At 33.9% G+C, this 26,827-nt stretch overlaps 1 protein-coding gene across 1 annotated transcript in view; it reads left to right on the top strand.

The window, feature by feature from the left end:
* LOC134281958 (uncharacterized) overlaps window positions 1-26,827 on the top strand; it is a 44,561-nt gene that overhangs the window by 12,231 nt on the left and 5,503 nt on the right. Inside the window, exons 3-7 of the mRNA XM_062764399.1 lie at window positions 3,677-3,880; window positions 7,046-7,174; window positions 9,670-9,822; window positions 13,252-13,289; window positions 17,070-17,124. Coding sequence (XP_062620383.1) covers window positions 3,677-3,880; window positions 7,046-7,174; window positions 9,670-9,822; window positions 13,252-13,289; window positions 17,070-17,124 — 579 coding nt within the window. The remainder of the gene's footprint in view (window positions 1-3,676; window positions 3,881-7,045; window positions 7,175-9,669; window positions 9,823-13,251; window positions 13,290-17,069; window positions 17,125-26,827) is intronic.

Below are 26,827 nucleotides of genomic sequence, written 5' to 3'. Positions count from 1 at the left end.
ATGAACAAGAAAAAGATCTTTGATATGGACAGTACTGATGGATGTACAAAAATAAAGAAATAAAGTTTACATCGTAGGAAGTTCAGGTATTAAATGTTTTAAGAACAGTTTTACAAAACTTTGCTAAACCTATTAGTTCATATATATCAGAAGTATTCATCAAATCATAAAAAGATATTGTGTTTGGGTTCATGTAAATATTTTTAGGTATAAATTTCTGTCTTTCATTCTTAAAAAAAGGACACTTGAATAAATAATGAAACTCATCACCAAGTTCATTGTTATTGCAGAGGTTACAATGTCTCTCAGATCTATCAATACTAAAAAAATATACCAGCTTCGATTTGCAAGTTATGACTGACACAACAAAATTTACTTAAATATAATCTAAGATCATTTGGTAACATGTTTAGATAATTTTCAAAACCAAAATTACACTTATACATTCTATAGTGGAGGCATTTTGGAGAATTTAATACATTTACATTCCAGTCCTGGATAAAATTAATTTTTAATGTATTCTTAACTAACGCACCAATTTTGCATGATTTATCAACATAATGAGCATTCCACATTAGGTCCAAATTACAATCATGTGAAATATTGTTAATTTCCATAAGCCATTTTGAATGGTAAAAACCTTTTAAACTAAACTGGTACAAAATTGACTACAATGTGAAGGATTTTTTTTTTTCATTTTTACCACACAGAATCCTTTTCCAGAAGCTAGCCCGTTCTAATTCCCCATTTTCAAAAGTGAGTTATCTCCCCTCAAAATCGGAACTCTTCAACACTAGCATAACTTCCGCGGACTACATGTTACGATAATCCACAAAATAGTGATCAACTTACACGTTGTATTTAAAAATTTCAAAAGAAGGAAACGGTTTGCATTTTTTATAGATAATAAATTATTTTATAAAGGGTCTGTTAGCCCCCCCCCTTTCTAGAAAACTATACGAATAGCCAGGCACGTAGCTAGCATCATCTTTAAAAGGGGGGGGGGGGTAGCCAAAGAAATATTTTTTTCTTACCTGGAAAAGTTGGCAAGCAAAGATAAACCTTGCCCAATGTTGAAAAAGCTACTTATTTCAGTACCAGTACCTTGGCATACAATACTACATTTCCCTTATATAACTTTACCGTAGTATAAACTGTGTGTGTGTGTGGGGGGGGGGGGGTGGCAACTTGTCTATCAATGAACATTTTCAATAGAAAAAGTAATATTGGGAAAAAAGTGGGGGTTGTGCTAAACCCCTTGACCCCGCACCCCCTCCCCCCTCCATGTGTACAGGTACAGAGAATATGTAAATGGGTTGAACAGTTGAATATGAACCATAGTTGTGAAAATTAAAGATTATTAGAATTTTTAATTGTGAATTCAATAAAATTAGGGTACATATATTTTTTTCACAGATGTACATGTATGTCAGTTACACGGAGTCTCTCTCTCTCTCTCTCTCTCTCTCTCTCTCTCTCTGATATTGTTTTTTACACACTTTGCAAAAAAAAAAAAAGAATAACTTATAAAAATAAATACATGTACTTACACTGAAAGGATTTTAAAAAAATAAATAACACTTGAGAAAAGATTGTTTTCGGTTAATTAACGAGAAATACGCTAGGAAATTATTGTATCAATTTCGTGTTTCTGCTCTCAATTCTCTGATCTATTTAAAACAAAATGTGTATTTTACTCGGGAATATACATGTACATATGCTTAGATCCTACACTAAAACTTTGATTAAATGCAGCTCAGACTTTATACGACATATGTAACATGAATTCAGGTCGATGCTATTTTAATTAGTCTTTCTTCGTTACATGAGCACATGAGATTAAATTATTCATTTAGAATTCCATTCAAAGTTTTAATACTAAATAGTGAATCAATTATTTTACAAATAAAAAATTCTAGAAACACGGTTAATTCAAATGAAATAGGCCTTTAATTGTCACAAAATGTGTTCTTTAAGTAAAAGTTCTATGTTATGACATACAATCGAGCGAAAACGCAGTTTCTTGGTATCGGTCGCGGAAGACGAACTACTGCTGTATATGCAGCAATTTCAGACATGTCATCAGTCTTCAAAAAATTCCTAGAGATACAATGAAAATATGGCTGCAGCAGGCTAGATTAATTCGTAAAAACTTTATAACTAAAAATTTGTTCCGCACATTTTGTAAATAATGATCCGTCTGCAGAACATCCACTACCGAAAATTAGCCTTTTTTGTTTGTTTGTTTTTTTTTAATAGGCCTATTCGAATATGTATCAGCATTTTATCAGTAATTTGTTTTTTTTTTTGTAAGGGGGGTGGGGGGGGGGTCACACAGCACCTTATTATAGTACTACGCAGATTAATACAAATCCAGAAAGAGACTATGAGTGGGCAATTTTATAAAAAAAAATATACGAATCAGTTAAGATTTCTTTTTATTCACAAACACAATAACATTTTTCCATATGACAGAGGCATACACCATGAACATGTTTACATCAAGAACGTCCGCGGAATTGACTTTATTTATAGCGCATGCGTATTAAACACAGTAAAAGAGTTCCCTTCAGGGGAAATAACTCACCTTTTGAAAATGGGGAATACGGCTATGGCATGATGATTTTTGACAGAGTTATCCCTCTTGAACTTTAAAAAGACATTTTAAGTTTCCACTCTCTTATACTTTTGTAGGAATGTATGTATTACCAGGTATACAGTTATAAGATTTAAATTGCATGTGCAAGTATTTTATCAAATCATACAGGTCACGTTCAAAATTGGTACAATGATTTTTGACAGAGTTATCCCTCTTGAACTTTGAAAAAAATGACATTTAAAGTTTCCGCTCTCTAGATCTGCAGGAATGAGTGTTTTAGGTTTAATTTGTATTTGCAGGTATACTAAAAAACACGGGTCAATTACGTTCGAATTTAATCATGGTCTGATGATTTTTGACACAGGATAAATACTTTTTGAAATTGTTCTTCGTGATTTTCTTAATATGTCTCAACATATCATCTTTGATCAACTTTGTACTCCATGTATTCAAATTTACCACAGTAACATTAGTCAGAGATAAGACTGTTATAATCTATCAAGCTGTATACTCATAAGGCAGAGATTGGATTGCTGTACTGTATACAGGTGTATATTCATTAGTCAGAGCTTGGATTGTTGTAGTATATACAGGTGTAAACTCATAAGTCAGAGATTGGACTGTTGTTCTCTAAACAGGTGTATATTCATTAGTCAGAGATTGGACCGTTATTTTCTATACAGGTGTATAATCATTAGTCAGAGATTGGACCGTTATTTTCTATACAGGTGTATACTGTTGTACTCTATATAGGTGTATACTCTTTAGTCAGAGATTGGTCTGTTGTACTATATATAGGTGCATACTCACTAGTCAGAGATTTAATTGTTGTTCTCTTATTCTTTTCACTAATAAAATAATGTGGACTTTTGAAGATAAAACTAGTACTTATAGAATAAATTAATTACATTGTACGCAGTTGAAACAACCATACTTGTACATGTATTTCCGTACCAAAGCGATTCTGAGTAAGCCATATTATATACACAAGCAGTAATATTAATCATGATCTCAAGACAAATCACAAGATTGAAAAGTGGAAAATAAGAAAGAAAAACTGTCATATTCTGTTTGCAGCTAATAGGAGCCCTGTTGATATTGTTGGCAGTGTCCAGAGCTTATACCGTGCCAAAGTTGTGAACGTGACGTGTAAACCAGAAATGGGAGCAAGAACTAAGGATGCGCACCTCTTTTTCAAACAGAAGGTCAAAGAAAATATAGGTTTCAGGATGGAATGGAGGTCATCTGTTAATAAAACAAAAGGGATATTTAACATTATAGGTGAATACAGTCTCGATTTGGTGTCATTTTATTAGCGAGCTTTTCTGATCAAAAGAACTACGAACTCTAACTCTTGATTCCCGCCTACATTTTGTACCCATTAAATTCAATATTAATGGCAAAGAACAGTTCAATGGTAGTTGATTAATCATTTTAATTCCAGCGCAAGACAGTAAATTATCATTAATTCTAGCTCTTGAAAAAAGGGGGGTAGACGATATTTTCTAGTGAAATCAAACTTTCAAGAATCACCACATTTTGAAATAGTCTTAAATATGAAAAAAAATGTATCTTATATCTTTTCTTATGTGTAACGAAAATAAATAAAACATAAATAAATTAATAAAATACAATTATTTAGTTGTAAATAACTTTAAAATTGATGAAAAATTGGAATTTTTTTTTCTGTCTATAAACAAACCCGGTATGCCCCCCCCCCCATGAAACACAATAAACTTTGGCATAAATTTGTAAAATGACAGTCCATAATACCTGTTAAAAGGTATTTTTGTTTCACGGGGTAGGGGGGAGATGTTTTAAAAATATTTTCCGTTGATTTCTATGGTGAAAAACAAGTTTTACCAAAATTATAGAGTTATCACTCTTTGGTATCCCAAATAAGTAACGTTTTATGTAAATTCATATAAATATCTATAAAAATTCTGAAAATCATTCGAATATGTTATCTTTTGAGAATTAACTCAAAGGTAGGCGGGAGAACAATACTATCGTTCGTAGTTTTTTGTCCTTTGTCTGTCGTTGCATGGTGTTGTTGTCATAAACTTTTAACATTTTCAACTTTTTCTCAAGAACCATGCACAAGGCCAAATTGAACCAAATTTGGCACAGAGTATTGATTGGTAAAGGGGTTTCAAATGAAGGACCAAGCCATCTTCCAAGTGGAGACAACTAAGGAAATAGTGAAAATGGTGAATTAAAAATCTTCTCAAGTTAAAAAAAAATAAAACAGCAAAGACATGATTGGTGATATTTATTTGGAAGCATCCTTGGACAGTGTAAATTAAATCTTTCTCAAATCAAGACCCCCGGGGGTAGAGTGGGACCATATAATTGGTCAATTTAATTTTTACATAGAAATATATAAGAAAAAAACTTTAAAATTTTTTTTCTCAAGGACAGCAAAGCCATGTTTAATGATTTTTATATGGAAGCATCCTCAGATGGTTAAGACTCAGGTTTGTCACAATCATGATCCCCGAGGACTGGATGGGGCAACAGGGGGGGATCAAATTTTACATAGAATATATATAGGGGAAAATCTCAAGAACAGAAAAGCTATATTTAGTCATATTGAAATGTAAAGCATCCTCATGTTGGGAATGATCTTTTTTTTCAAAACATGACCCACGGGGATAGGGAGCGGCCACAATATGGGGTTCAAAATGGTCACGTGAGCGATGTGGCCCATGGGTCTCTTGTATTGTGTTTACTTTGTTTTGCAGTGCATGGTAAATTTAGAAGAGTGCATTTAGAGGGAAAGCAAGACTAGTATATGTGTCGCACATTGGAACAATGCTTTCTTCTTTTCTTTTTTTTTCTTTTTTTAGAAAAACGCGCGATTTTCTAAGTTGAAAAAATTGACGATTTTATTCACGGCATGTTAAGGACAGATGATACACACAATTTTTTTTCTTTGGACTTAATATCATCTCAAGGCTTAGAAAAGTGGATAATTCTTTGAATTTTATCTCGTTAGTCTTGGAAAATAAAATAGATTTGGAAAATATTAGTATATACTTCAATAAAATTATAAATATGAAAAAAAAAATCATACGCAGTAAAGGTTTACAGATGAAAAAAAAAATTCAGAATATGTCAGCTTAGTGTTAAAAGCGTAATATGAACTTTACAAAATATACCAAGCCAGGTAAATTTTATGAGGAAGCGGAATGTGGTGAAAAATAGTAAAATCACATATTCTGATTTTAACAATTTGGCTTTTCCTCATAAAATTTACATGGCTTTATATATTTTTGTAAGGTTTATATTACACTTTTCGAGTTTGTCAGCGCAACATTTCTTCTAAAGCTGCACAAAATTTCATCATAATGAACAGATCTTTTGGACACAGTGTGTACTGTGTGTAGATGTGCCCATTGCTGGGAAATTCCGATTCCTCTATTTATTTATTTTTTAAAAGATCTCCTGAGTCACTCAGGTCACCTTTTGCTATCTGTTTTGTTTGTCATCGCGCGTCGTCCGTCGTGCGTTAATTTAAACATTTTCAGCTTCTCTGAAACCTCTCAGCCAATTTCAACCAAATTAAGCATTATGCATCTATGGGTGAAGGGGTACAAAAATTGTGAGTTTTATGATCCCTACCCCCTGGGGACTGAGAGATGGGGCCAAAACCACTAACATTAACGCATTCTTTAAATAATCTTCTTTTTTCCTGGACATCAAGCAGTCAAAGTCTTGACATGATTGTAATTAGTATTGATCCTTCTACCAGAATTTTGAAATTCTTTGCTCCAGGTTCAGGGGTTCTGGTGCTAGGGCGGCTCTTCTGATTATATAGTGAAAATGCAAATGTATTATTTCTTTAAAAATCTTCTCCTCTACTCCTGGTATAAATCCAATGAAATATTACATAGTTATGATGAGAAAGGGTACCTCTTTCTCTTTCAAATTGTGAATTTCATGGCCCCAGGGTCAGGGTTTTTGGTGTTTAAGGGCGGGGCCATATTGATTATATGGTAAAATACATTAATTAAAAAGGTATCCCAATCTCCTAGGTATTGACTCAATAAACTACATAGTTATGGCAAGGAATATGGAGGGTAAAGGAAGGGTGCTTTTTTCAAAATTGTGCATTGTGCATTTCAAAGCCCTTGGGTCAGGGGTTTTGGTGTTAGGATGGGGCTCTAATGATTATACAATATGTATAGTGAAAATGCAAAATTAATTGAAATTGACCCAGTGGATCTGGAGAATATGAAAATATTAAGCTCTTACAGTCACGAACAGTCTTATTGACAAATTGACGGACAGATGTCAGACGAAATATGACAAATGAAAGCCTTCATGACCTAAAAATAACAAAGTTTAAATCCTAATAATTTACTTAGCCTATTTTAAGCTTGCCTTCAAAATCTTCAGTCTCTTTAAAAACTTCTAATTGCTGATATTTTACTTTAATTTCAGAATCTGAAGCTAAGGACAAGATGTTCGGCTCGAGTAATGTTAGATGGCAAAGGAAGAGTTATAAGTTTCTGCCATCTTTTTTCATTTCAGCACTGGGGAATAGAAATGTCCAAGCCACTGTTACGAAAAGTCAGTATTTCAGCCCATATAAAATACACGTTTTTGTGAAGACCGAAATAATAGTAAATTTATCTGACGGATATCATTTTTTTTTGTTGCTTGCCTAGCATATGTGTATAAAAGTATATATAGAGGTTGCTTACTTCAAAAGTTATGGTCAAAGTAAAAGTACTGGTAAAATTTTGAATAATTGAGTCAGACAAACTGCAAGGTTAAAGTCAAGAGGTCAAATACATAGTACCCAAAGAAAGATCTAAAGACAAAAATACCTTTGATCTATGAAAGCCTTAGCTGCAGATCTGTAGAGTTACGGTTTTATATATTTGTCTTTGACCATAACGCTACAGATCCCCTAATGCAAAAAAGATGCAATTTACGGCGCAATATTTTTTGCGCTTTTTTGGGGTGAATTTTTCCCCTTTCCAGCATCGGTCAATTAATTACCTTTCATTCCCTAATTCTAGGCACATTATTTAACTAATCTGTATATTTTATCCATCTCCCAACCCTCTATAATCGTGTCTACAAGTGATTAACTCGCTTTATTACTATTATTTGTTAGATTGCTAAAAAATCACTTCAAGCAAGTTTATTGTCTGTACAGACAACTAAAAATGTTTGGGAGATGGATAAAATATACATATTGGCTACAGAATGTGTCTAGAATTAGGGAGTGAAAGATAGTTGATTGACTGATGCTGGAACGTGGAGAAATTCTCCCGAAAGAGCGCAAAAAATAAATGCGCCGTAAATTGCACCTTTTTTGCATTACGGGATTTGTAGCGTTATGGTCAAGGACAAATATATAAAACCATAAAGCTACAGATCTGTAGCTATGAAAGCCATACATCCAATCAATCAAAAGTTTAACTCCAACTAATCAAACGATTTGGAAAGGATTAAAGTTTTTGCGGGCAACAAAAATTTCATGTATCAAATACACATCCACCATGTTCTTGATTTCCATTTTTGATTTACACACTGTAGCTTTCAGTAAACAACAAGCAAATCTAAAGAATTGAGGTCCTCCGCTTTCGGTGTTTTTGTGGGTGAGATGTCATTTTTATGACATATTATGTCAAATATAAACGCCCTATCATATGTCATACAGAACTTATATCCGAAGTTGATTCTTTTGAATATAAGGTCAATCGTAAATAGTCATGGTCAAGGGGTCAGATATCAAAGCATGCTTGGAAATATCTTGCCATAGGTAATGCACTTGTATTGCAATTGTCAAATATGAAATCTCTATCTCTTCTAAATCAAAAGTTACAAGGAAAAATTAAGATTTTTCAAAAAGTAGGTCAAACATCAAGGTTTATGGGTAAAAATCAATGCATTTTTTAATAGAAAGGGCTTGTCACAGCCAATATATAATACACAGGTTTAATATGAAAGCCTTATCACTTCTCATTTAAAAGTTATGACCATGGTTAAGGTTTTTGAAAAGTAGGACAAACTACAAGGTCAAGGTCACAATGTAAAGAAGTTTTTTGACGGATGGACAGACGAATGAGATTTAATGTCCCATCGCTTTCGCGAAAGCGGAGGAAAATTAATGTTAGTTGATCACGTCAAACGCAAGATGGTCCAAATAACTAGTATCTGGTCATCTGAACTATTTAAAGGAGTGAAGGTCCATTTTGAAGTTTTTAAAATCCTTGAAATGTTTCATAGAATTGTTGAGTTTTAGGCAGATTTTAAACTTAAAAAAAGGGGCAAAATATAAATTATATGTTTGAAAGCTTAACCATTACAAGAGTGTTGTTGTGCTTAGTGGCGTATGCATTGATAGCAAAAAGATCAAACCCGGTAAAACAAACAAAACTCGAGCCCATGTTTTCAGTCTTTAGTGTACAATTAATAATATTTTGAACAAGATTTATAAATTTGTGAAACACTGATGCCCCCGTATGGCAACTTAAGAAAGGTTCAATTTTTCTCAAATAGAAATCAAATTTGGGCACCCAAGTAAGGCCTTCTCACAAGAAAAACAAAATTGATGATTTGAAATATAAAATCCTAGCAACAATACGATAAGTTCAAATCTTTAATCTAAAGTGTTTTTTTCTTCTTTAAAAAAGAAAAAAAATGGGAGGGGGGGGGGGGAGTTCGAAATCGTGCAAATTTTAAAGCAAGTGTGTAAATACACCATTTTATACAATAGCCCATATATATTATTTAATTACTTTAATTATTTATATATTTATTAAGGAGGCTGGTGGGTCAACAAATTAACCACCACCAGATTTAACTTATTTTTTTAGATACGGTATCTTAAGCTGTCAACTACTAGTATCATTTGGCAAAGAAACAAATCATACATTTTAGTTTTAAAATTTGATCATTTTTGTATATCTTTATATGGAGCTCTTCTTTTAAAGGAGATAGAAATAGTCTAAAAAAAAAAAAAGGCTGCCACCCCCAGCCTCTTTAATATATTTATTTTCTTATTTTACCAGGCTGTGGTAGAATGAAGAAATGAGAGATTTTTCTTTTAGGCTCTAGTAAAAGTTTTGTGACGGTGTATTTGGTACTTGATCGATGTGACCCGATACCTGGAGTTTTCACTTGTGAAAACGCTGTGACACTGAAAGATTCAAAATCAATTTCAATAAAAGCTTCTTTCATCTTTAATGGCAAAACATCTAGGTGTGAGTATTTTTAATAGTTTTAAAAACATATAACCTTAATCAATAACTACTTAAGTGTCATTTCTAAGGAGAGATATACTAGTATAATCCACCTTTCGAAATGCTTGTGATAATTGTTTGCTAATGTATAATAAAGAATATTTATATTATACACTGTAAATACCAGTACATACGTGCATACATTACATATTTAATAGTAGTAGTCAATTTATATTTATATATACCACGGGCACTTGTTCCGGTAATAAATTTTTAATCCAAAGTATAATAATAACACAAGGTGCCTGTGATATATACTATGGAAAGTAAGGCAAGAAAAAGTGTAATGAAGTTATTCAAAGTCAATGTATATCAACGGCTTGAATAGCTCAATGAAATGAGTACCCGACTCCAAAGATTAGGGTTCCGGGCTCGATTCTCACAATGGGTACTTAAATTTTCTTTATGTTATAATGAACCAGATAAAATTTTTAAAATTATTTCTTCGGTAGAGGAAGGGGAAGGATAATAGGAACAAAACAGATTCTGCTTTCAATGTAATATGCAACTATCAATTCCTGAAAAAATAATGGAGCAGTTAAACAAAAGAGTGATGTCACAGGTGGATTTTACACGCGGGCTTTGGTTTGACGTGATTACATCATAAAATAAATGTTCCCGACTTTCATTGTTGCAGCCAAAAGGACCGGGCTGCTCTATACATATAAGTTTAAGTGTTGGTATATGCACAGGCACCTGAAGTATGGATCGAATACCCCCCCTTTTTTTTAATGAAAAAAAATGTAAGAGTGTATAATACCTTGAAAATATAAAATTTCCCTGTCAAACACATCTATATGTCGTTATATGCAAGTAGATTGCACTTTTTCTCACGTTTAAAGAATGGCACTATTCGGTATATTAGAAATACCGAACAGGGCCATTCTTTTAACGTGAGAAAAAGTGCAATCTGCTTGCATATAACGACATATAGATGTGTTTGACAGGGAAATTTTATATTTTCGAGGTATTATACACTCTTACATTTTTTTTTTCATAAAAAAAGGGGGGATGTCCATACTTCAGGTGCCTGTGGGTATATGGGGATTGAGCTTGGAGAAGTTATTCAGAATTAAAGGTTTATTAAACATTAAAAAGATTGTTAATCACAGTGTTCTTTCCTTTTATAAATTACGATATACGTAATATTTCTATTTCCCTAAAGTGAATCTGTAAAAATATACCTTGTATATGTTTTTCATATTTAATATATAAAGTTGCTTATAGCCGCTTGGTCCGATTCTAATCGCTAAAAAATATATTCGTTTTCTTCTTGAAAAATAATTATCCATAAATTATTTCAATTTTTTGTCAAATTATATCCCCAAAGTCTTTTTCTTTTTAAAGATATCAAAATTCTAAAGTTAAAAAAATAATTTTTGTTAGGTCACACAAAAAATAATCCTTTGTTTACATTGCGTGAAATCACCTTCGAAAAATTAAATTTATCGCTTACATGTATAACTCATGAAGAACAAACCCGAGCATTTTTTCCACAACAAAGTGTACACGGGCAATAATCTAACCCTCGTTACTAAACTCCCTTTTTAAAAAAATATTTAAAAATATCTGATTTTTCTTTATTCTGTAAATATGCATATTAATATAAAAATTACTATGGATTATATTCAGTTAATTTCTTAATTTTTAAAAGATATATCATGACTTAGGATTCTACTAATGGCAAAAAAATATTCGGGTTTGATTTCTCTTCATAATTAGATATAACCGATAAAAGTATTTTTTTCAAAGGTGACTTCAAAACAGATCTTAACTTCCCGTCAGGAACTGCTGTTTGTCAACAAGGTTTTTGGTCAATGTTTTCCATGTAAGGATTGGTGTAATAAACTATTAAATCAATCTTATAATTAATTTTTATATATTATCTATGTAATGACAAACTTTTATTGTTTAAGATAATATGTGCCTGTTTCGGATGAAGCGGCTTTATCATTTACTATCGAAAAAACGACAGGTCCCTTTTTTTTCAGAACACCGAATTTTACATGTCGCATAAAAGCGTACTCTACACAGTTCGTGTTTATGTTCTTAAAGTGAAATACATTTTTTGATATCTAAGTGATGCGTGTGTCTGGTTTCAATTTATATTTATGCAGCCAACATTTACTTGAGGAATTGATAAAGTTTAAAAGGGTATCATTTTTGTTCGATTTTCATCCGACTATAAGTTTTCAAAATATTCTCAAATATCATCTTCATCATTTAGACACATGCCTTTTTCACACATATCTAAGGAGTTTGAAGATCAAGACTCGATCATTGCCATTTTTTATTTTATTTATTTCCCGGCGACTATTGATGGTTACATCAATGTTTTCTTGTTAAATATTTGATTTACAAAAAAGCTTCGTTTTTCTTCAGTTTGAAAAGTGTTATGCACACAATTCCATTGAAATTCTTGATTCTTTTGTTTCTAGAAATCTTAACTTCATGAACTGACCTCCAAATTCTTTCCGATTCAATTTGCAGTAATTTCTCCCATTTTTCTTGAGTTTTGGAGTAATATTTTTGTTTAAATACTTTGAGTTTTATATCTTCAAAATTTTTGAACTTGTTTGTTTCCTAACAAATAGACTTTATTAGACAACACAAAATAATTATTTATTTCTTTAACCCTCCTATATTTGTTAGGTCACCTGAGTCACTCAGGTGACCTATTGCTATCTGTTTTCGTCCGTCGTCATCCGTCCTTCGTCGTCAATCGGTCGTAAACTTTTGAACATTTTCAGCTTATTCTTCTCTGCAACCACTGAACTAATTTCAACCAAATTTGGCACAAAACATCTATGAGTGAATGGGAACAAAAATTGTGAATTTCATTATCCCTGCCACCCTGGGGCCTGGGGTGGGGCCAAAACCACTAAAATTATTGCAGTCTTTAAAAATCTTCTTCTTTACTCCTGGACATCGAGCAGTCAAACTGTTTGCATGATTGTAATTAGCATTGAGTCCTCTACCAAAATTGTGAATTCCATGGCCCTGGGGTCAGGGGTTCTTGTGCTAGGGCGGGGCTAAATAAGTATTTAGTGAAAATGCATTATTTCTTTGAAAATCTTCTTCTCTGTTCCTGAGTATGAAATAAACTAATTAAGTTCATAGTTATGATGAGCAAGAGTGCCTCTACCAAAATTGTGAATTTTATGGCCCCAGGGTCAGGGTTCTAGTTTTCCAAAAATGAAGACAAGGGTTATTCTTTCTTTTATTCCCCCCATTCATATAGCTTTCATGTTAATATTATATTCCTATATATATCTTTGTATCTTGCTCTTTTTCTCTTTTTATGAATGCTTGTTTGGTCGTAATCGATCGCATTACTGATCAATATTCAATAACAGCCCTTAAATTAATTTTATTCTTTATATTCTCTAGGTACGCCGAAGAAACCCAGCGGTGGTTCCTATACGTATGTACGTACACGTATTCGTATCGGTATATATATTCCTGTATATTATATTTCTTCTGAATTAACATGTGAACGAATCTACGAGGGCTGTTCGGAAATTATTGAGACAATTACATTTACTCCATAAACGACGGAGATTATTTCATGAAAATTCTATATTTTATATAGAACATTTTATAAAGAACGAATAAAACACTCAAGCAAAATTTCTAAAACCTGTGATAATTAGATAAAGTTTGGTTAAATAATCTATCGACCCGAAGCAGCATCGCTACATCATTTAACGTCAAGTCAGCTGGAGATGGTTTTGCATGTGAAACGATCGGGAAGCGTTTAATATTCTTCCTTTTTTGTTATTACCTATAACATTACAAAAATCAAAAAGTCTCTTTTCTTAAAGTATCATTTGAAAATGCATGCTGTTTCTACCCCAGTGTAAAATTTTCATTTGGGGGGAAGGATGACTTAGAATCATGCAGTGCCGATTTATGCAACGCAGATAAACATTTTAAAATACCGTAACGATATTAATACCGTGCGTAATAACTCGTGGTTGTCCAGAGCTTTTACATTTACTCTGGTTGAATAAGTTGAATAACAAAGGGGAGTAATCAAAAGTTGAACCCGCTTTTGATTGGTTAATTTGGATCTTCTGGGCTTTCGTACTTAACACATTATTTTTTTTTTTTTTCATTTTTATTGTTTTACAGGGCCGTTCAGTCTGGAAGAAAGAGTTCTACATTGCGCAACACAAAATTTTACGTATGCTGGCTGCTCAGCCCTTGACGTCAAATTCCATTTTGCCGTTGTTAGCAGATTTTTCTACCGCGCTTAATTTTTTTTATGATCTCCGTATTTCTGATCAAAGTTCTATAAAAGATGCACAAGATCAATTTGAAATAAAGCTGAAAAATTATACACATAAACTGAATTATTTCCGCTCTTATTATTGGTCCACGACAAGCTAGAACGTTGGCGTTATATATTTTCAAAATCTGATTTCATGACTGCTCCGGGTACCTACTATTGGCGCATTTATATACCATTTCAGAGAAAATATTTAATATTGTAAAAATATATCTTGCTTTTATTGATTCTTAGTGTAGGTCAAACGTATATGCATATTTTCACCGAAAGACATTCATTAGAAAGCAAAATATACACAATGTCTCAATGATTTTCTAACAACCCTCGTACTTATCATTTTTCGGTTATAATAGGGCATTGCAAATTCTATATACGAGTTCTCTACCCCAATATTCTACTTAGACGTAACTTAAATAAGCTTTAGAATAAAATATCAAGAGGGTTTTTATAAAGTACTTGGCGCCGATAGTTAACATAAACGTAACTTAGCTTTAGAATGCAATACTCAAGTGATTATAAGGTGCTCTACCTTAAGGATATACGATCCTCAGCCAGGAAGGATAACTCTTTAATCTATAATTTAATTCAAAAAGTCTTAAAATAAAGCTTGAAATTGAAATTTTTTCATGCAACAATTTTCATTTTATGCCACTATGTATGATGCAATGTTCTTTAAAGTTTCAACAAACGGTATTTAAAAAGTTGACATTTGTACTATATAAAATTAAGTAGAACTTGCATATTATAAAAAAAATCAAATTTCTTTTAATTAAGCTTTAGTTACCAATGTTTATAAGCATGATTTGAAATTAGATGTGATTTATGGTGTTTTCTTTGAAAGGAAACACTTCATACACTATGCATTATGAAACGATGGAAGTAAGTAGGAGAAACAAAAGTACCAAATAAGTGTAAAATTCATGCAATTTTCTTTAAAAGCCTGGATACCTATGATTTTTATTCCTAAAATGTATTTCTTGATCAATTATCAATTAAAAAATATGCAGTAGGTAGTTCAAAGCGCATTTCCTGAAAAATTGTTTGAGATTTACTAATTTTCCCTATGTAATATGATTAAATTTAAAGATGAAGTTTAAAGAAACACCGTCATTTAAATGTGAGAAGTTTTGTAATTTTCAATTACTCAATGCCTGATTTTCAATTTTTTATCTGATCTTCAGCCAACAAAAATTTTATTTAATTTGAAATGCATCAAAATGAAGTTTGTAAATGAAATTTTTTCATGCAACAATTTTCATTTTATTCATCTTTATATGATTCAAGGTCTTTGGAAGTCTTAGAGAAGGTTCTATAAAAGTTGACATTTGTACCTTTAAAAAGTGAAAAAATTTATACAGTTTTAGAGAAATAAGATTTTCTTGAGTCCAGCCTTAAATACCAATGTTTATTAGCATAGCATTATATGAAAGCAGAAGTGATTTATGGTGTCTTGCAATGATTGCAAAAGCCTTTTACACTATGTATTATAGAATACATGACGGAAATAGAAGACAAAAAATATCAAATAAGTATAAAAATCATGAAAATGTCTCTAAATGCCTGGATACCTATCGTTTTATAACCTAAAATATATATATTTGTTGATCAATTTGCAATGAGAAAATTCATTGATGATATTCCAATTCGCCTTTTCTGTAAAATATACTGGAGATTTGACAGTTTTCCCTATATATAGTATGATTAACTTTAATTTTTAAATTTAAAGAAATACTGTGGATAAATTTATATAACTTTGTGGATTCAGAGATACTTTTATGATTATTTTTTTTACTTAACTGCTAATTTTGTAAACCTGAAGATCAGACTACCTTAACATTTTACTTATACGTGACTTAAATTAAGTTTTAGAATACAATAACCAGACTTTTAGTGGGGACAAATAATTGTTCAATATTTCAGTTCTTATAACACTATTCGATTCTAAAAGTGCCTGACTGATGAAAAGTATTTCGAATTCTGTGTGTGGGTTTTTTTTTAATACCCGAATTTCCAGTAAATCTAAGGATTTGACGATTAGAAGTAAAATCTAAATTTGGAGAACTAGTTTTACGTCGTTTCGCCAAATTCTTCTTTCAAATTCGTTTTTTCACTGAACTTATAAACTTCATTACTGTTCTTTATCTCCATTTTTTACTGTGACCGGTCGGTAAGGGATACTCACCTTTCCATGGCACCTGATCCCAACTCTGATGTTTTTGAGGTCCGTGTTTGCTCCGCGCTTATTTTTACTGTTCAATGGACTTTTGAGTTCGGATACTTTTCGTTGTTTCCACATATTTCATTCATTCATTGAATGGTAAATGTACCATTTAAAATTGTCTGGTTTGGGCACATTTTGTAAACGAACTAGATGCTGAAAGAAATGTGCTTATACATGTAGCTCTTTCCGAATGTAGTATTTGTATCTCCAGAAGTAATGGCCAGGCGGTGAGAACAAGTTGACGTGATATATTATTATCCCCCACATGTATTCTTAAAAATCTTCATTAAAATGTACAATACATTGTGGTTATCGACATGAATGAATTGTAAATTTCATCTTTGGGGTGGAAAGATCTTGATACAGTCAGGTGGAAACGACGAAAATGGAATAAATCAGGTCTTATACTACTTTGGACTGTTTTAGTTTCATTTACGAGGACTACGAATGATTTTCAACACCTACGTTACCTCGCGAATAATAATTGTCGTGAAACACTTATCAAGCTTTGTATTTGTTTGAGAATGTTTCAACAGTCGCGAAAATTAATCATCGCGGAATGATTTTAAAGTTACAAATCGCGAATAAAAGATTATGCGAAAAAAATTGATTTACAGTAGGTGCATTAATATTTATATTTTTTTACAGGAAAAAAATTATGCTTTGAAATAAAAATATAGATATGTTTCATTATAGGACAAACTGTCTGAAGAGTACAGCAAATTTCTGGCGGAGAGTTTCAACAGAGAAGGTATTAAAACTATAAATCCTATCAAATGGTTGAATTATGCAGTATGCTGCTTTAACATCACCTTAGGAGGATGCTGAAGTATTATAAATGCATAAAATAGGGCATTTCCTCGCTATCTACGTTTGGTCTTGATCTTTAAAAAAAAACAAATCTCGGAATCCTTTGTCCATCATCTCCACATTTGTATATAGTCCAGATGATTGTAAAAATATGGCATCAACGATAGCGGGCAACATTAGATATTTTACATAAGGGACCTTAATTATCCCATGTTTCCCACTAACGTTAATGTCCCTGGCATACTATACTAACTAGAGAGTGATTCCTTATATTTCCACCATTTCATTGTGAAATAAAATTGTAGATTTAGATTTTTAAAATATAGACATAGTTTTTAAATTTCACGAGGACTCCCATGCCAAATTCAATAGTCCTTGGCCACTGACGTCAAACACAGAGGCAGTCGCACGAGATTTACATGCATATTGGCCTCCTCAGCGTGAGACACAGGGACAGATGCGCACGATATTTGCATGCATATTAGGACTCCTTAACTCCTGACCTATCGACCTGCCTTATTTACATTCCGGTAGAATTATCAAGAAATGAACTCTGCTAACTTTCAAAGAGTTATCACAGAGAAAATAAAATAGAAATGGAAATATTGAAACATACAGTCAAACGTTTTAGAAGGTTAGAGCACTGATCCCGACATTTGCCTTTTAGACTACAGATCTACAATCAACGACATTTTCTGGACACTGTGAACTTAAACAAAAAGATTTAAGATATTTTATTTAATTACTAATCTTTGATTAAAAAGAATGAGTGCATTTAAGTACGTCATTTGAAGCCTTTTCGGCTATCCATTTTAATCTTAACATTACAATACTCCCAGTATATCGCTAAATTAATCTATGATTTTTGTGCAAGCATATGCTTTTGATATCTATGCCTTGAATTTTTTGTCATACATATTTCTATAATTACAGACAATGCCATTGAAAAAAAAAAACATGTATAACCCTTAAATTCCGGAAATTTGAACGGGGTACCACTATCGAATTTAAGACACGTGTGCACCCTCAAATAGATGGAGATATTTAAATGCATGGATGTGGAATGTAAACAATAGCGCATGTGATTTTTTCGCAATCAGGTGCTTCACTACGAATTTCAGTGATGAATAGAGAGATTGTGTAGTTTCACGGTGCACAAATAATAAATGATCCTAGTGATAAGGGATGGGGTAAGATGTATCGCCCTGCAGATCATAATACTGAGGCGACTTGAGCTTATATTTACTAATCTCACTACAAACTAGAGGTACTGTGAGCGATGAGCTCACTAAATGATACCCCCCGCCTCCCATATGGTTATAACTGGTGAAAAAGTCCATATTTTCCTGTGGCCGGGAAACCCAAAATATGTGTCGGATCAAAAAGTGAAATAGGAGGTGCACAATGGCAATATGTAATAAAGATTCTAAAGTTTCATAAAATTTCATTCAGTGGTATGAGAGGAGTTGCGGATAAGAGATTGGTACCCCAAAGCGTAACAGACGGACGGACAGACAGACGGACGGACGGACGGACAGACGTACAGACGGACGGACGGACGGAATTAACGATTACTATATACCCTCCCGCTTTTAAAGCGGGGGGTATAATAAAAGAATTCTTTCAAAACACTCCTATTGTAAAATAAGACATATAATCTTCAAACCTTATTAAAATTTGCGCAAAAAGCATCCATAGTTTGAAGTTGGAAGTACGATAGATACTGTCCAAATAAAAAATTCAAAAGACAAAAACACAATGAAAAGTTCAATGCAAGCGCAGGCGTATCGAACCGTGGAATGTCACGTGAGTAAATGATTATAATATCAATCGTTAACAGTTGGGGACCACTTTAGTGGCTAACTTGACGGTAGTTTGGAGACTTTTTCAAAAATTAGATATGAGCTGCAACTTGACCAACGTTGTCCTTTGCATATATATATATATAATTATATATATATATATTTAAGAAAAATCCAGTGTTTTGGTACAGTAAAATATATCCAATGAAAAAAAGTCAAGAATCACAAATCTCGAAAATCAATTTTACTGTTAGCGCTTTCTGCCTAATGGCTCTTCAGACAGTTAATAGTTAAATTTAACTTTTAACTGTCTGAAGAGCCATTAGGCAGAAAGCGCTAACAGTAAAAATGATTTTCGAGATTTGTGATTCTTGACTTTTTTTTCATATATATATATATATATATATATATATATATATATATATATATATATATATAAAGTTTAAATCAAAATACACATTTTCTTTAAATGAGTTGCGGTACGATGTAAACAATGTCGATGACAACTGGTATGCATATGAATAACAATAGAAATGTGACAAACTGTGACAAATTCGGCATTATTTAGTACTTACATGTAATATAATATACCAAAACCTGTTCTTAAGACATTTCTTAATACCTATAAAACATAGATTTAATGAAATTCGGGAATTTATTTTGCGCAAAACACCGGGACCCAACTCTCAGCTTAAGTGCACTCATCCTTCGTTTAGAAGAAATGTATCTGGATATTAAAACTCTTCGTGGAATTTTTTTTAGGTCACCTGAGTTTACTCAGGTGACCTATTGCTATTCGTTTTCGTCCGTCGTCGTTCGTCGTGCGTTAACATTTATACATTTTCAGCTTCTTCTCTGACACCGCTGAACCAATTTCAACCAGTTTTGGCATGTAGCATTTATGGGTGAAGGGTAACAAAAATTGTGAATTTCGTGGTCCCTGCCCCCCTGGGGCCTGGGGGTGGGGCAAAAACCACTAAAATTAGTGCAATATTTAAAAATCTTCTTCTTTACTCCCGGACATCAAGCAGTCAAACTGTTGGTGTGATTGTAATCAGCATTGAGTCCTCTACCAAAATCGTGAAATTCATGGCCCCGGGATCAGGGGTTCTGGTGTTAGGGCGGGGCTCTATTGATTATATAGTGAAAACAAGTTGCTGTCCTTTAAAAAAGGACCGCAATACGTGGACCATATGCATGTTTTTTCCTTACTGAAATTCAATTAAGAAAATTTCTAGGTGTAGGGAACATTCATGTAGGTTTGTTCACTTTTTCTACAATGATCTGCCTACTTATACAGGCGCGGATCCAGAAATTTTTTAAGGGGGGGGGTGAAGTATTTTTCAAAAGTGGGGGGTTGAAGGCGAAAACAGTTAAAACGTGCGTTGTACACATATATATAGTTAAATAACTCAATGGAATATTGATACAGGGTGGAGTATGGTTTTTGAAAGTGGGACGTGAATCAACCTGGGAAAAAGTACTTGTATACTTTACCAGAAAGTTTTTGAAAAAGAAAGGAAAATAAATCTCCGAACCTGAAAATCCTATTTTGTAAAGGGATGGGGTTTTATTTTGTTTTTACAACCGAATTTCTTTATATATTACATTAGCCTTTCACCTTACATTTTCTATAGTAAAAACACAACCAAAAAATTGGAACTTTCTTATTTCTCTTTCTTTTTTGCAAATCCAAAGGGGGGGTTGCAACCCCCGTAACCCCCCCCCCCCCCTCTGGATCCGCCACTGCTTATAACTGATTGTAGCCTCAAAGCAAAATTGTGAAATTTCATCTCTGATTAGCGACCTTTACAATGAAGTGCATTGAAGTGGTAAAATTTTCCGTTTGGATGGAACGTTTTGAGTTATCTTTAAACACGCCCATTTCTTCAGAAAGGAAAAATCGGTCAAATGATTCAATCGAATACCTGTAGAACAGGTTCCATAAATATAATAGCCAATCAAAATGAGGGTCTACATAAACACCGAGTAAGCACGTGTTCGACTGATACATGCATTATGCTAACTCCAATAAACATGATAAAATCATAATTATGTACAAATTCGTTTCAATGCGAGTTTTACAGAAGCGGGGACTCTATATGTAGCTCTTTCTTAATAAAAATCTTCATTTCAGTGTAAATCATGTTGTTTGTTCCGGAAAGTGGGGTGTCCTAAAACATTACGACGAATATTTCTTTCTTACATGTATAATGGGCGTGTCGTTATGTTATAATTGACGTTCAAAACATGAATCAGAACGTTTCATCCAAATGGAAAATTTTACCACTTCAGTGCGCTTCATTGTAGTTTTGTTAGTTTAAAAAATCGGGTTATTTTGCTACGTGTAACTGATACTGACTTGGACTGTTCTGGATTTATACGGAAGAAATTTATCATGAAAAATAGAGATCTGGTGGTTTACGAAAAGCACAGCTCTGTAGTACGCAGATTTTTTTGTCGGAGCCCCCCCTCCCCCCACACACATTAAAAGCCGTTGCTACAGACTTTTACCAAACGATATTTTGTTTGCTAAAACACTAAATTATTTTGTGAGCCTTGATGCACAAAACTAATGCCGGCGAAAATTTGCTCTATCTTTTAAAAGCTAGCCTATCTCTATTCGTTGAATGACGTTTTTCATTCAGTTAAGTTACATGTATCTATATACTGTATAATTCTTAAGGTATCCATTGTACAAATGGGTAAAACTTTATGCATGGAAACCCTATGATTTTATGTTCTAAAATCAAAGTATGGGTCATGACAAATTAAAAAATTGGGTCATCACGGGCAACAACTCATTTAAGAAAGATAACTCTTGATGAAAACTAAAATCTAAGAAAAATCACAGATACTGGTATCTAAGAAGTTTATTCCATTATAATGACACAAAAATGTTTTTTTAAATTGTAATCTTTATATAAATATAAAAATATAAAATATGTTCATTTTGTCATTTGCAACAATCTGTTACCATGGAACATTAACATTTTTATTAAAGGGAAATATTTATAAATACATTAGAAAATTCAAAACTTTTCCCTTAAATTATTTCATCCCCCCTTTTTTTTACTTTTTTTTAGTCAAAAGTAATGAATATCATACTGTAAATATATTACATTTGGCTGTGTATTCTTTTTAGTGCTTTTGGCAGAAACTTCCGTTAATTCAAGTACAATGCTAATGTTTCGCAAATATACTCATTAAAGGAGTTTTTTGAAGAGACTTACTTTTACAATCGACGACTGACTTTTACAATTTATACATAGACTAACTCCATTACTTAAAATGTAAAAGTCAGCTGTCGAATTTAAAAGTAAGTCTCTTCATAAAACTCCAATAAGAACATTAAGTTATCCGCTGAATCATATTTATGCTAACTCGTTCAATAATCAATTTCCGCCAAATATCGTACACGCTAAATGTAATACATGTACAGTAACTCAATGTACAAAATAGATTTATGTAAATGAAAATGGTTTGAAATTCTGCAAATAATGTGAATTTATAATTATGTCTAGAATTTAAAAATGTACACAAAAGAATAAAAAAAATTTCACAGAAATGTTGAGGTTAAAAATTGATAGCGACAGTAAATTGTATCAAAGCAGAGTGATAAACATTAGATACAGACTTTGCAAATGAATTTCAAGATTTAATGACACAATAAATAGTACTTGTGATATAAATGTAGATACTATAAGGACTCGGACAGTAATCTCATTAGGTATGTGTGATACTAGTAGATGATCCATAATACAGACCAACTTGTTTAGGTACAATTGATAAATACATGTGGTAGCAAAAAATTCATACAACTTTTGGACAAAATTCTGTAGAACTTTAGATGTTCCAGTCACTCTAGGTATGCCATCACTGGTTTTGGGAGAAAACGTAAATAAATTTATTTTCACCATCCCTGTCAGAGCTTTAGACCAGCTTTAGATGAGAAAATGTCATGGTCTCTGTCAGACTCCTCTTCATAAAACTTTACCAATCAGCACACACAAATACCCCTAGTTCTTTTTTCAGCATTGAACACCTGTTGAAACTGAGAAATATTATACAGATGATTGTTTCATATACATGTGATTCATTGAAAGTTTGCAGCAGAGATTATTCCGTCCAACTTACATGATAACATATAGTCTACTGCATGCAGTCAAATATTTTTCTTAGTTCTTATTTTTATTCCCGAGCAAATTGACAAATAAACATTTGATTTTAGAGCCACCAAATTTATATATGTATCTACCAAATGATTTATATAGGATCTCACATGATTTGTAGTTGGATATGATTTTTATCGAACGAGTTGTGTGGATGTTATCCCCGAGCCTTGGCGAGGGGATAAAAACACACAACAAGTTGGATAAAAATCATATCCAACTACTAATCATGCGAGATTCTTTTTATCTCGTGTTTTTACACATCGAACAATGTTTGACACTGTTTTTATATAGGACTTCATTTCATTTTACTTCATCACTCTTAACACAAAATCCATTATGACGTCACAACTGCCTGATATAAAAACGATATCACATGAGCTATATCAACGGGATAAAGGTTTAAACATGGGATAAAATAAAACTGTTCATACCTTCAAAATTCTTTCATGTATTGATGATAAATTTAATGTTGACAACAAGTTGTTTATCTTCTGAGGGTCTCCCAAACAGTACTGTAGATTATAGCTACAAAAAGAATAGATACAATTATAGTACATGCAATTGTTGAGATGCATGAACATGTAAATCCTATTTATAATTCATATGCATTATCCAACATTTCATCGATAAAAGTTGATTACCCTCCTTCCAGTCATCTAACGAACACTTACTGGTCAAAACCAGGGTTATATCGTCACACAGAAACATGCATGGAATCACGAATAAGGTTATTTCACAAGTACGATCTACTTAAACAACTGAGCGCTCGTCAAATTATGTCTTTTTTTTAACCGTTCCTTCCTTGGCCGACTTCATTCGTAACTACTCGGCCATTTTCCGAGAGAGAAATAACATTTATCGTTCACGGAAATGGCCGAGTAATTACGATTGGGCCGACTTTTCATGGGCGCCGCCATCTTGAATTTTGTAGTCTCGGAGACATCGTTTTATTTTAAAAGATGCACATTTAAACGTATTTAAACGTCAAATTTGTTATCATCAAGTTGTTTTCTTTAACTATCTATCAATTGAAACAAAAATATTTGAATTTTGGCCTTTGATATTGACTCGAAATGAAAAAGCATTTTATTCCGTAAATTACCGAGATCAAGCCGAAGTTTACCGAAAATTACAGCCTATTTGTACAAACACTTCTTTTTTTTCTTCCGGTAGGGAGTTGAACTCTATACAGAGTGTTGATAACTCCAGCTCGGTTAAAAACAGGAGGCTTCCCCTTTAAAAACGGTTAAAACTATATACAATGTGGCTGTCTTGTCTACCAGGGTTGCAGCTGGGTCCAGGGGACGCTGTTTAGTCCAGTCCTGAACTCCTGTATAGTAGGGGCTGCTGTAATTTCCTCTGGTAGGCGGTTCCAGTCTCTCACCGACCGTGGGAAGAATGAATTCTTGTAGACCTCCTTGGTGGCACGAGGCTGTCTGTATCTATGGGTACCTCTAGTTCTTCTGTCCCCGGGTGTATAGTACTTGTCTGGGTTGATGTCCACCAGGCGATTCCTTATTTTATAGCATAGGACTAGTCGATGTGTTGTTCTCCTATGCTGGAGTGAGTCCCACTCTAGTTGTTCAAGTAAAGATGTTACGCACCCGGGGGAGGTATCCGTGTACTGATTAAAGACGAACCTGGCCGCTCTACGTTGTACATGCTCTAGATCCTTTGTTAAGTTGGTCTGGTAGGGATCCCATACTGGTGACGCATATTCGATCGATGGTCTGATCATGGTACAGTACGCTGTTGCTTTAACTATTGGTGTGCACTGGCCAAGGTTTCGTCTCAGGAAGCCCAGAGTTCTTGTAGCTTTCCCTATCTTAGTGTGTATATGGTTGTTCCACTGTAGGTCTTGGGAGATGGTAACACCAAGATACTTCCCACTCTCCACCACTTCCAGCTGATGTCCATGCAGGGTGTATGATGTTTGCAGTGGTTGTCTTTTGTTGGAGATCCGAATGACTGTGCATTTTTCGGGATGGAAGCACATCTGCCACTTCTTTTCCCATCCTTCTAAGGCTGTGAGATCTTTCTGTAATTTGTCTGCATCTCTCTGGTTTCGGATCTGTCGATATACGAGACAGTCATCCGCAAACAGTCTGGCGTCTGATTTGGTGCACTCAGGAAGGTCATTTATGTAGGTTAGGAAAAGGAGTGGTCCCAGGACAGTTCCTTGTGGCACTCCGGAAAGGACATCCAACGGTGAAGATGTATGCCCATCCAGTACCACTGATTGGGTTCTCCGACTTAGGAAGTCCTTTATCCAGCCTAGAGTGGTGCCTGACACTCCGTAGTGCTCCAATTTCAGTAGGAGACGTTGGTGGGGGACTTTGTCAAAAGCCTTTGAAAAGTCCAGAAGTATCACATCTGTCTGGTATCCCTGGTCCATGTTTTTGGCTAACTGGTCTAGTGTTATAACAAGTTGTGTCTCACATGATCGGCGGGCTCGAAAACCATGTTGCTCATCACAGAGGATGTTGTTCCGATCGAAGTGGTCCATAACTGTGCTGTGTACAACATGTTCCAGGAGTTTGCAGGCTATGGATGTTAGAGAGACCGGCCTGTAGTTTGATGGTTGATGTTTCTCCCCTTTCTTATATATAGGGACGATGTTTGCTCTACGCCATTCATCTGGTATCTGACCGTGATCTAAGGAAAGCTGGAACATCCCTGTCAGGTATGGGGCTATGGACTCTGCACTTTGCTTCAGGATAAACGCTGGAATCTCATCGGGTCCAGTAGCTTTGTATGGGCGTAGTCCCTGTAGTAGTTTCAATATTCCCCTCTCGTTAATGGTTATGCTGTCCATAGTAGGGAAGGGGCTAGGTCCTAGATCGGGTAGAGTACTCAAGTCCTCTTGCGTGTATACAGATTGGAACTGCTCATTCAGGATCGAGGCTTTACTGGCAGTATCGCTACGGAGGAAACCGTCTTTGGACTTCAGTGTCACAATCTGGGATGAGTCCTGCTTCCTGTTTTTAATATAAGTCCAAAACCGTTTAGGATTGGTACGCAGGTCATCGCTGACGACATCCTCCAAGTAAGCTGTGTGTGCCCTCCTGGATTCTCTCTGTAGTTGCCCTTTGAGTGCCTTGTATCGCTTGTTGTCTTTTGAATCTTTACTGCGCTTAGCACGTTTGTAGGCTTTCTGTTTCCTATTGCTTAGGCGTCTTAACTCAGAGGTCATCCACGGGTGGGTATATTTAGCCAGAGTACGTCGAGATGGTACATGATGTTTTACAGCTCCTAATATAAGATCCTTAATGTACCCCCACATGCTGTTGACATCTTCAAAGTCGGTATGTGTGAAGGTATCTAATTGACTCTCGAGCTCGTCTCTAATGCCGTTGGTATTGGCTTTCTTCCACAGATAGATGGTTCTCCTTTTTGGCCGTGGTCGAGATATGTGTGTTGTGAAGTCTAGGAGTACCACATCGTGATCGCTGTTACCAAGTGGTGGGATGGTCTTACATCGACTAAGTTGCCCGGGATGGGATGTTAGTGGACTTTTACGAGAAGTGCTGACTTCTACAGTTGACGTTTACTTGGACATTTAAACTTGTATCATGTACGAAAGTACAGAATTGATAATACATAGGAAAACCTTTCTAGTGGTCAAAGGTATGGTTTTAGGGGCACTAACATGTGAAGACCGGGAGTT

This window comes from Saccostrea cucullata, unplaced genomic scaffold, assembly GCF_032062105.1.
Source record: "Saccostrea cucullata isolate Sc308-1 unplaced genomic scaffold, CSIRO_AGI_Scuc_v1 ctg837, whole genome shotgun sequence".
Lineage (NCBI taxonomy): Eukaryota > Metazoa > Mollusca > Bivalvia > Ostreida > Ostreidae > Saccostrea > Saccostrea cuccullata.
The sequence above is the reverse complement of the archived record's forward strand: the minus strand, read 5'-3'. Positions and strand labels throughout refer to the sequence as shown.